Below are 11,164 nucleotides of genomic sequence, written 5' to 3'. Positions count from 1 at the left end.
AGGGTAGCCATTGATGTGAACGAGCTACTTTTCTTTATACAAGGGATTTGTGTATCAATCAAATAATTTCATTTAAATCAAAACATATACAAAATACCAACTTGTGGAACTTACTAAAAATTTTATCGAAGTAGTAAATTGTCTTGATAAAGTCGGCAATTGCCTGGCGACGAACAAAGGTAATGGATAATGATCAAGGTAAAGCTACACTTCATTTGCAGTATCATGATTATGCCATTTTTTGGGTTGTTTTTCATCTCATTTACAGGGGCAGTAGGTAACGGAACTCGAATTCATAAGGTTGAGTTTCCACCATTTTTGTTGAAGGATTTTTAACTTCTCCATTTAGGCATTCCATCATCAATCTTTTCAGTGACCCAGAACGTGGCAATTGACTGTAAATCCATTCCAGTAGTGAGTCCATGTCGTCCGCAAAGTCTTTCATGTGCCACTGCAGAAGCTTTGGAACCACAATCTTTCTCTTGTTTGTAACTCCCACTGAAGCTTCCAGATACTCCACTTTTGCCGTTTCCAATTCATTCACTACTTCGTCTGGAGTATACACTCTCAACTGCATACCAAATTACAAATACATAGGAGTTATTGGATCAAGTTTTCCATTTTTCTCGTTTTTTGGGAGTTTTTTGACTGTATTGCTAGAAAAGCACTTAATAGAAACTTCTTCAAAAAACACTTCTGAATGTTAAATTAATACATATGAGTGTGAAGTGCTTACTGCTGGTGAGGACCAACTGCCTCTGCAAAGGGCAAATGTCACATTTGGCTCTGGATACCCCAAACCATATGCATGCCTTAGAAGCGTTTCTTTCTGGTATGTGGGTTCCTGAAAGTAAGAATAAAATCCAATTTTATCAGATGCAAATCCAATTTTATCAGATGCTTTTCAAAGAAGACTACATGGTTAAAAATTCTGAATATGATGTATTAGAAGTAGCTAACATTTAAATTTTTTACTTACAGATGCTGCTTCACAGGGATGTCGAAGGATAAAGTGTTCAATTGCCAGCGAGTTCAGTACTATACCACCCACATTCAGTGCAGCCTGGATCAAAACAATGTCATGTTAATCAGCAAATGATTTGGCAATAATTGATGCAAATTCATAAGTTTGATTAATCAGCAAATGTACCTTGTTCATGAGTGCGAGTAATTTCTCCTGTGTAGAGGGCAACCCATGTTCTAGAAATGCCTGAATCGGAGAAATTAAGAGCTTAAGTTTTTGGATGAAGTAGTTATGTTGTTTCACTTAATGAGGCTTAAGATGTCTTACAGTACATGCATTATGCAGGCATTGTAGATGTTGATCCAAAATGCTAGCTTCTGCTTGTAAGTCAAGAATGTCAAGTCTACATTGGATAGTTTATGCATCAAAACCCTGAAAGAGATCAAACAGAAGGAAACATAAGGTAACTCGATGTAACTATTGATGTTTTAAATTATCATATTGCATCAGAGAACCTGGAAGCAACCTCAATTTTCTGACTGCTGATAAACATTCTGCGAGACGATTGATGTCTACTGAGCTTCTGGTGATTTGGATGAGGTTCTTGTATGGACCTATGTCTCTGATGCTGCCATCTAAATCTGGCAATATGCCATAAGGATCAAGACTTGATGCATTCTTTGATATGAAGCCTTTTGAATTCATGCAGGAGAGGCTAAGCTTCGGAACAATGGCTGATCCTTCTCGATCTTGAGCCGACTGGTTCATGTCTAGAAATATGCCTATTAGGCATTTGATGAGTTCTTCTGAGAGTAAATTTGGTTTCTCACAGGCAGTTTCTTTATCAACAGCAGAAGAATGTTTTGGGATTCTACTTGTATGCCTCCTTGATTTCTCATAAATTTCTTCTATTCATCACATCCAAAGCCACAAGCAAATAACCAAAATTATAATCAATTTTCTTTCTGATTCTTATTCTAAGAAACTAGATATTCTTTCAAGTCAGAAGATCAAACTTACCAGGGAACCCTGTAGAAGACATGCTTAAGATCTCTATTTCAGAACCCACAGAAGCTCTTCTACTACTTCTCATTCTTCTTTTTCTGAATTCATCATAATTTTGAGACCTGGTTCGAACTTGGAGATCCTTATTGAGCATCGATGGATTTTCAGGTCCACATAACAAGTGATTAGCCCGCCGCAGCCTCCTCTGTTGCTTCTCTGTCTGTGACTTCTGCATTTGCCATTCCTTGGTCTGTTTCTTTTCATGATACAATCTCATTTTCAGCTCTTCAACTTTCCTCTCAAGCCACACTATTTCTTCCTCCACCATTGCCAGCTCTGAAAGAAGCTCATGAACCTGCATAATTTGCATAGTCAATTCACTCATTCTTTGCATGATTATCACCATAGTAGACCTCATAATTTTCAGTTACCTGAGGTGGAAGAAAAGAGGAAAGAAGAGGATGTGAAATAACAGGGCCACCAAGTGCACATTGCAAAACTTTGTTGAGTGTCAATTCTCCATCTAATTCTGCCTGCAATTTCTCAACCTCCTCCTCAAGCTCACTTCTTTTCTGCTTCTCATCACTTTGCTGCATCAAGAAGTCTTCAAATTTCGTCATTTAAAAAAAAAACAAAATCTAAAAAAGACAACAGCAACGACCTTTAAGCATGACAATGAAAACTACAGGGACGACAAAGATACAAATATTGAACTAAAAGATATTGTAAAGTGGGAGATGTTAATGTGATGTATCGTGGGTGCCACTAAAGGTAGTTAAAACAGGAAGAGTTGAATAAAATGGAAAGCAGAAGTTGAGAAAATGCATGAGAAAAAGTGGTTTTTTTAGCGGTGGAAGAATTGGAAGGTGTGAGTTGGAGGTGGGTGGTGGAAATGAGAGTTAGTGCATGGCCATCACATGAAGTTGATTGAAGAGGAAGAGAGGCACATTTATTTGAAAGAGTGAGGAGGTGAGAGGACGTGAAGCCCATGAACAGTTGTACGATAACTTACCCACTTTTTTGCAAGACGCCAAACAAGGCTTTATGAAATTCAGGAATTTTTGTTGGTCATTTTCAGCAATGTTTGACATTTTTTTAACGGAATTTTTTTTTTCCTCTAAAATCTTGTAAGATTTGTCAAAAGTCTTTTTTGCAACGATGTCATCAAAGAAATTTAATTATCCCAAAAACCTAATCATGTCAACAAATTAATATTAGAATATAATCAAATAAAAAAATTAGATTATATTATAAGAATAAAAAAAAGGGAAAAACCTAGATAATAATGATAAAACGCCGTCTGTGGGGATCGAACCCACGACCACGTGGTTAAAAGCCACGCGCTCTACCGCTGAGCTAAGACGGCTGTTGATTTATTAGCTTTGTTTTTTTATTTATATACCATTATTTATTGAAAACTGACTTTGCATTTTAAATCAAAAAATATTTATATTTCTACAATGTCACTCGTTTTACTCTCTCAAAATTAAAAATATTTGCACTATCCTGTTCTCTTTAAAATTAAAAATAGTCTCTTCAAAAAAACACTTCTGAATGTTAAATTAATACATATGAGTGTGAAGTGCTTACTGCTGGTGAGGACCAACTGCCTCTGCAAAGGGCAAATGTCACATTTGGCTCTGGATACCCCAAACCATATGCATGCCTTAGAAGCGTTTCTTTCTGGTATGTGGGTTCCTGAAAGTAAGAATAAAATCCAATTTTATCAGATGCAAATCCAATTTTATCAGATGCTTTTCAAAGAAGACTACATGGTTAAAAATTCTGAATATGATGTATTAGAAGTAGCTAACATTTAAATTTTTTACTTACAGATGCTGCTTCACAGGGATGTCGAAGGATAAAGTGTTCAATTGCCAGCGAGTTCAGTACTATACCACCCACATTCAGTGCAGCCTGGATCAAAACAATGTCATGTTAATCAGCAAATGATTTGGCAATAATTGATGCAAATTCATAAGTTTGATTAATCAGCAAATGTACCTTGTTCATGAGTGCGAGTAATTTCTCCTGTGTAGAGGGCAACCCATGTTCTAGAAATGCCTGAATCGGAGAAATTAAGAGCTTAAGTTTTTGGATGAAGTAGTTATGTTGTTTCACTTAATGAGGCTTAAGATGTCTTACAGTACATGCATTATGCAGGCATTGTAGATGTTGATCCAAAATGCTAGCTTCTGCTTGTAAGTCAAGAATGTCAAGTCTACATTGGATAGTTTATGCATCAAAACCCTGAAAGAGATCAAACAGAAGGAAACATAAGGTAACTCGATGTAACTATTGATGTTTTAAATTATCATATTGCATCAGAGAACCTGGAAGCAACCTCAATTTTCTGACTGCTGATAGACATTCTGCGAAACGATTGATGTCTAAGAAGCTTCTTGTGATGTGGATGAGGTTCTTGTATGGACCTATGTCTCTGATGCTGCCATCTAAATCTGGCAATATGCCATAAGGATCAAGACTTGATGCATTCTTTGATATGAAGCCTTTTGAATTCATGCAGGAGAGACTAAGCTTCGGAACAATGGCTGATCCTTCTCGATCTTGAGCCGACTGGTTCATGTCTAGAAATATGCCTATTAGGCATTTGATGAGTTCTTCTGAGAGTAAATTTGGTTTCTCACAGGCAGTTTCTTTATCAACAGCAGAAGAATGTTTTGGGATTCTACTTGTATGCCTCCTTGATTTCTCATAAATTTCTTCTATTCATCACATCCAAAGCCACAAGCAAATAACCAAAATTATAATCAATTTTCTTTCTGATTCTTATTCTAAGAAACTAGATATTCTTTCAAGTCAGAAGATCAAACTTACCAGGGAACCCTGTAGAAGACATGCTTAAGATCTCTATTTCAGAACCCACAGAAGCTCTTCTACTACTTCTCATTCTTCTTTTTCTGAATTCATCATAATTTTGAGACCTGGTTCGAACTTGGAGATCCTTATTGAGCATCGATGGATTTTCAGGTCCACATAACAAGTGATTAGCCCGCCGCAGCCTCCTCTGTTGCTTCTCTGTCTGTGACTTCTGCATTTGCCATTCCTTGGTCTGTTTCTTTTCATGATACAATCTCATTTTCAGCTCTTCAACTTTCCTCTCAAGCCACACTATTTCTTCCTCCACCATTGCCAGCTCTGAAAGAAGCACATGAACCTGCATAATTTGCATAGTCAATTCACTCATTCTTTGCATGATTATCACCATAGTAGACCTCATAATTTTCAGTTACCTGAGGTGGAAGAAAAGAGGAAAGAAGAGGATGTGAAATAACAGGGCCACCAAGTGCACATTGCAAAACTTTGTTGAGTGTCAATTCTCCATCTAATTCTGCCTGCAATTTCTCAACCTCCTCCTCAAGCTCACTTCTTTTCTGCTTCTCATCACTTTGCTGCATCAAGAAGTCTTCAAATTTCGTCATTTAAAAAAAAAACAAAATCTAAAAAAGACAACAGCAACGACCTTTAAGCATGACAATGAAAACTACAGGGACGACAAAGATACAAATATTGAACTAAAAGATATTGTAAAGTGGGAGATGTTAATGTGATGTATCGTGGGTGCCACTAAAGGTAGTTAAAACAGGAAGAGTTGAATAAAATGGAAAGCAGAAGTTGAGAAAATGCATGAGAAAAAGTGGTTTTTTTAGCGGTGGAAGAATTGGAAGGTGTGAGTTGGAGGTGGGTGGTGGAAATGAGAGTTAGTGCATGGCCATCACATGAAGTTAATTGAAGAGGAAGAGAGGTACATTTATTTGAAAGAGTGAGGAGGTGAGAGGACGTGAAGCCCATGAACAGTTGTATGATAACTTACCCACTTTTTTGCAAGACGCCAAACAAGGCTTTATGAAATTCAGGAATTTTTGTTGGTCATTTTCAGCAATGTTTGACATTTTTTTAACGGAATTTTTTTTTTCCTCTAAAATCTTGTAAGATTTGTCAAAAGTCTTTTTTACAACGATGTCATCAAAGAAATTTAATTATCCAAAAAACCTAATCATGTCAACAAATTAATATTAGAATATAATCAAATAAAAAAAATTAGATTATATCAATAAATTAAAAATATATTATAAGAATAAAAAAATGGAAAAAACCTAGATAATAATAATAAAACGCCGTCTGTGGGGATCGAACCCACGACCACGTGGTTAAAAGCCACGCGCTCTACCGCTGAGCTAAGACGGCAGTTGATTTAATAGCTTAGTTTTTTTATTTATATACCATTATTTATTGAAAACTAACTTTGCATTTTAAATCAAAAAATATTTATATTTCTACAATGTCACTCGTTTTACTCTCTCAAAATTAAAAATATTTGCACTATCCTGTTCTCTTTAAAATTAAAAATAGTCTGGGGGTTTAAACCATGCAAAGAAATCTAATTATTAAATAAAATAATTTAACTTTGTACCATCTATTGGATTATAAAAAGTGATAATAAAACTAATACGCTTGTTATATAATTTATTTAGCGAATTTAATTGAATACAATATTTAATTTTGTAAAGTTGTATTATAAGAAGAGATAATAAGTTTAATATTCACTTTATATAATTTATTTAACGAAGTGAATTTATCATTTATTTAGTTAATTAATCCTATTATTTCCTAACTGATTTTTTTTTTTTTTTTTTTTTAATGAGATTTGGCTACTGAAATAACACCAATAAGAAATTCAGGAAATTTCATAACACATCATATAATAAGCAAATGATTAATTCTGGAATCTTTGCAAGAGTTGCACATCCTTCTTCAAATTTTACACATTACAAATATTTCATTCATTGGAGCAATCAAGCTTACTACACATCACTTTCCTTCCAGCCTCCATAGCTGCTTTCAGTTGTCTGCTCAAACTGTTCAATAAGCAAGAACTATATCAACCCAAAGAAAAATGGGGGAATAATAAAAAACCTAACAGCTAAACAATGTTATTGTTTATTTCAATTTCCGGATGCATCTATCAGAAACGAAGAAAAATCCCAAGACCTGAATGACTCCGAGTTTCAAGTCATCTTAATAAAAAATGTCACGGGTGATTTTGTCGCGGTCTAATTTAGAAACACCATTAACATTGGTTACAAAGAAGAGAACTTGGGTGACTTCTAACTCAAGGTATTATGGCTCCAATAACCATTTGAAGTGTAAAAAGAGGCATCCTATCTTTTTATGGCTACACTAAGTTATAGAATTCGAGCTAGTATATGTGAATGCATCATGCATGCCAGACCAACCGCTTGATATATTGAGAGGGAAAGATCATGCAAAATTTAAAGCTACCTTGCGGGTCAAAGTGAGACCAACTTGAATCTCTCCACGATAAGTTCCATCAGCTTGAGTTACACTATATTTGCGAGGATGTAATTCAGCAGTTCCATTGTCCATTCCTAGTAACAAAAAATCCTCCACATAGATTCTGCAAGTGGAAAAGCAATCCAACACCACCATTGAGTATACCAAAAGAGAGAAATATGACTTTTGCTCAGGCATGTCTAGAGGTAGTAGTCTTTTTCTGTCAGGATGTCTATCATAGTGGTTCTAAATCGTTCTACTTAGTTTCAATATTGTATCCTTAAATTTAAGCTTCTATTACAGTGGCTTCAAGCAAATTCAATGACAATTCATATGAATTGACAAGGACCAATGCTGATGACTGATGAAAATCTCTTATTTTTTTGGGCAAAAAACTTACTTTCGCCAAGTGTATTTAGGAAAAGATTAGAATGACTTTTCAAAAAGTATATACATTATGCAAACTCTTATCTAAACAATCATGTAAATATACAGAGAGTAAATTTTGGAAATCTTAAGATATAGGAATTTAAGAAGTCATCCTGATCATAAAACTTTAGTAAACATTAACAGATGCTAATGAATTACATCTTTACTCATTCATCATACCCAACAATCTCAATATAAAAAGTTTACCTCTAACTGTGACATAAAAAGAAACAGGTTAATCAGATATGTTACCATGATATTAATCTCAAATGGAAAATGGTGTGCAAGTTACGACAAGAAGTTATTTATGAATTTGTTGGTCAAGAATGTTCATGTAAAGGGTAATAATTACTATAAGATGGTCTTACGTGGCTTCGCCAAGGAAGTCATCATGAGTGAAGGTATCCTTGTCCATGATTTTAAGAACGAGCTTGTACTGGCCACCACATCCTGGATACTCCACCCTGAAGGTAAATTTTTCATTCCAGGAAGGATTCCCGCCCTGTCCTGCACATATTATAACAGTATGCTTTCATTGATGAGTTTCATGCCAAACTTAGCTAGCAATTCAATTATGAACTCTCGTTTGTACTAACATTCTGCATGCACTGAAATTATGTACAACCATCAGAACAATTAACGGCGAAAGAAAACGTTATGGTAAACTAAGAAATATTGAATGGACAACACTAATAAAGAGATCGATTTTAGTAGGTCATCAACTGGGTGTCATTCTAATTAGCAAAGAAGAACTTCAATTGCCTCGCAGACCACCCAAAAATGCTTTTCTCTATTCCTGCTAAACAGTACCACATATTTTTTTTTAAAAGCACTTCTGGCTATCTGGAAGCACTTTTGACTTCGCACAAACACATTCAAACACACCCTCTTTATATCAGATACATCTAGAAAATTAAAGAGTATTTGTGTGAATTGAACTAACCTTGGGCCACGCTGCTTTTACGCTCTTGGCCTTTGTATTGCATCACAACATAAGGATCAACATCACCTACCAAAAACAAAAACATCAATATTCTGTTTCCACGAGTTGACTTAGAATGTTACAATAGAACAGCACCACATAATGAAGAATAAGTATTCACCAGAATCACAACTTAATATCATCATTTTAATTCTTCAAACTTTGAATTTCTGATCTTGAATGAATAATGGGTGTTTATGATCCATCATGCATAGCTTACAAACTAAAACTATTGACATAAAATTACATAACAAGGAATCCAGAGTTCCTATCTTCAAACTATATGAAGTAATAGAAATAATAATACGGAAACAGAAGAAGAAAAGCACCCCATTTGATCAAATGAAATGGATAAGAAGCTACAAACAGATTACAAATCAAAGGAACCCATTAAAAAGTACCTAAGAAATCGGTGTCAGCAAGGCCTTTTGCATTAACAAGCAGAACCTCCATTAACCCAATAGCCATGTCTCTGTATCTCTCTAAGCTTTGAAGTTCAAAATAAAATGATAATTACTTTTTTTAAGCTTGAATTGTTTCCAGCATGAGTTCAATATGGTTTATATTCTAACGCTCATGTGGATAAAGTGATACAACGACGGGCAGTCAAATTCAAGAAAGAACAGCAGCAGCCAGCAGGCTTTTAGCTAACACATGGGTGAATTCCAAATTGAGAATATTTTTTAGATCGGAATGCAAACATAATGATGTGAACGAGCTGTAATTTGGTTGTTGCAACTTGCAAGTTGTCAGTACATGACCAATTCAGCTTCACAGCAAATTGGGTTATCATATTATATGACAAGTGGTGGAATGGATGAAATTGAATTGAGTGATAGATATTACGTTACAATATGAGTGACAACTTCTTATTAGTCCATTCCTAATTAATTAATGGAACCCATATGAACTCCGTTATAAATTGATTAATTAATTAACGGAACTTATGTAGGATCCATTATAAACTGATTAATTAATTAACGAAACTCATATGGAACTCATTATAAACTGATCAATTAATTAGCGAAACTCATGTAGGATCCGTTATAAACTGATCAATTAATTAGCGAAACCCATGTGGGACATATTATGAACTGATCAATTAATTAGTGGAACTGATGTGATACCCGTTATAAATTGATCAATTACGAACTGTTATATTAGGATTGTGAGAGAAAGTTTATAAGAGAGTGTTGTTAACATAATATTATTCAATTGAACTTGCTGAAGGCCATCTTTAGTCAAATTGGATTATTTAAAACGTTATTTACAATTGGGATCCCTTTCCTTTGTCCTTAAGTCTTGTTTGCTTTTTACATTTTTCTAATTTGTTTAAATTTTTCCAAGTGATTATAGAACACATTTGAACATGCTACAAACAAATTGGGTTTGACAGAGTTCTTTGTTCTCATGGTCCATCTACTTCTCTGGATTGAATTCATTCTCTTCAGCATTAATTTGAGATCAAACTACTTTAGCTCATAGTTTCCTTTACATTCCTCTAAATAGTTTCAAATCAACGACCACAACTAAGGAGAAATTTTATGAGATCCCATATGGGACTCGTTGTGAATTGATCAATTACGAACTGTCATATCAAGATTGTGAAATAAAGTTTATGAGAGATGATTGTTGGTGTAGTAAAATAAACATTTCTTTCTTTCCCATATTAACTAGCACATCACATGAAAATGCTCAAACCACTGTTTTAAAAACCGACCCATTGAGAAACTTGATATGTTGCCTGGGTCTCGGGTTGACCAGTCCAACCGGTTGGGCCGGTCAACATTAATATCTTGGTCTGACACCCTAAGCTTCTAAATAATGATGTTACAAAGACAAAAGAGGTCAATCCCATTAAAATGAACTTGACCATCTTTAGTCAAATTGGATTATTTAAAACGTTATTTACAATTGGGATCTCTTTTCCTTTGTCCTTAGTCTTGTTTGCTTTTTACATTTTTCTAATTTGTTTAAATTTTTCCAAGTGATTATAGAACACTCTTTCCTTTGTCCTTAGTCTTGTTTGCTTTTTACATTTTTCTAATTTGTTTAAATTTTTCCAAGTGATTATAGAACACGTTTGAACATGGTTGTAACAAATTGGGTTTGACAGAGTTCTTTGTTCTCATGATTTATCTACTTCTCTGGATTGAATTCATTCTCTTTATTATTTATTTGAGATCAAACTGCTTTAGCTCATAGTTGCCTCTACATTCCTCTAAATAGTTTCAAATCAACTACCACAACTAAGGAGAAATTTGGAAAGCCTATGCGTTAGCTTGTAGCCATTGTTTTCAAAACCGGACCATTAGTTGACCCGGTCAAGGAGCCAATTTGCGGGTTGACCTGTCCAATCGATTGGACCAGGCGATCTGACCGATATATAACAATCACATCTTTAAACAATTCCATTAATGGTTTAAGTTTAAAAACTAACAAATACATCCTTAAAATTTACCTATAAA

The 11,164-nt window shown here is 34.7% G+C and overlaps 3 protein-coding genes and 2 non-coding genes across 5 annotated transcripts; all 5 read right to left on the bottom strand.

The window, feature by feature from the left end:
* Positions 1-111: 111 nt before the first annotated feature.
* Positions 112-2,773, bottom strand: LOC116117679. The gene is made up of 8 exons (XM_031403694.1): positions 2,401-2,773; positions 1,985-2,324; positions 1,491-1,872; positions 1,297-1,396; positions 1,151-1,210; positions 980-1,063; positions 737-844; positions 112-571 (listed from the first exon to the last, which is right to left on the bottom strand). The coding sequence occupies exons 1-8, from the start codon at positions 2,587-2,589 to the stop codon at positions 263-265; spliced, it is 1,572 nt and encodes a 523-aa protein (XP_031259554.1). The 5' UTR covers positions 2,590-2,773; the 3' UTR covers positions 112-262.
* Positions 2,774-3,263: 490 nt separating this feature from the next.
* On the bottom strand, positions 3,264-3,335 carry TRNAK-UUU. The gene has a single exon. It is a non-coding gene; the product is annotated as a tRNA-Lys (tRNA).
* A 191-nt stretch (positions 3,336-3,526) lies between these two features.
* LOC116117710 lies at positions 3,527-5,596 on the bottom strand. The gene is made up of 7 exons (XM_031403719.1): positions 5,224-5,596; positions 4,808-5,147; positions 4,314-4,695; positions 4,120-4,219; positions 3,974-4,033; positions 3,803-3,886; positions 3,527-3,667 (listed from the first exon to the last, which is right to left on the bottom strand). Exons 1-7 carry the CDS (start codon positions 5,410-5,412, stop codon positions 3,527-3,529), a joined length of 1,296 nt encoding a protein of 431 aa, XP_031259579.1. The 5' UTR covers positions 5,413-5,596.
* A 510-nt stretch (positions 5,597-6,106) lies between these two features.
* On the bottom strand, positions 6,107-6,178 carry TRNAK-UUU. The gene has a single exon. It is a non-coding gene; the product is annotated as a tRNA-Lys (tRNA).
* A 489-nt stretch (positions 6,179-6,667) lies between these two features.
* Positions 6,668-9,405, bottom strand: LOC116117752 (16 kDa phloem protein 1). The gene is made up of 5 exons (XM_031403772.1): positions 9,098-9,405; positions 8,658-8,723; positions 8,083-8,221; positions 7,274-7,409; positions 6,668-6,849 (listed from the first exon to the last, which is right to left on the bottom strand). The coding sequence occupies exons 1-5, from the start codon at positions 9,162-9,164 to the stop codon at positions 6,796-6,798; spliced, it is 462 nt and encodes a 153-aa protein (XP_031259632.1). The 5' UTR covers positions 9,165-9,405; the 3' UTR covers positions 6,668-6,795.
* Between the last annotated feature and the right edge of the window lie 1,759 nt (positions 9,406-11,164).

This window comes from Pistacia vera, unplaced genomic scaffold (genome assembly GCF_008641045.1).
Source record: "Pistacia vera cultivar Batoury unplaced genomic scaffold, PisVer_v2 Contig820, whole genome shotgun sequence".
NCBI lineage: Eukaryota > Viridiplantae > Streptophyta > Magnoliopsida > Sapindales > Anacardiaceae > Pistacia > Pistacia vera.
This window is presented reverse-complemented; position numbering and strand designations above follow the sequence as displayed.

Bases quoted from the DNA above. Each gene is read 5' to 3' on its own strand.
- LOC116117679 (XM_031403694.1), bottom strand. From the start codon at position 2,589: ATGACGAAATTTGAAGACTTCTTGATGCAGCAAAGTGATGAGAAGCAG. The intron at 1,873-1,984 runs GTAAGTTTGATC...TGTGATGAATAG, and splicing joins GTCTTCTACAGGGTTCCCTG to AAGAAATTTATGAGAAATCA. The intron at 845-979 runs GTAAGTAAAAAA...TCTTACTTTCAG, and splicing joins ATCCCTGTGAAGCAGCATCT to GAACCCACATACCAGAAAGA.
- LOC116117710 (XM_031403719.1), bottom strand. From the start codon at position 5,412: ATGACGAAATTTGAAGACTTCTTGATGCAGCAAAGTGATGAGAAGCAG. The intron at 3,887-3,973 runs GTACATTTGCTG...GTTTTGATCCAG, and splicing joins TACTCGCACTCATGAACAAG to GCTGCACTGAATGTGGGTGG. The intron at 3,668-3,802 runs GTAAGTAAAAAA...TCTTACTTTCAG, and splicing joins ATCCCTGTGAAGCAGCATCT to GAACCCACATACCAGAAAGA.
- LOC116117752 (XM_031403772.1), bottom strand. From the start codon at position 9,164: ATGGCTATTGGGTTAATGGAGGTTCTGCTTGTTAATGCAAAAGGCCTT. The intron at 7,410-8,082 runs GTAAGACCATCT...TTCCACTTGCAG, and splicing joins GACTTCCTTGGCGAAGCCAC to AATCTATGTGGAGGATTTTT. The intron at 6,850-7,273 runs GTAGCTTTAAAT...CTTATTGAACAG, and splicing joins GTCTCACTTTGACCCGCAAG to TTTGAGCAGACAACTGAAAG.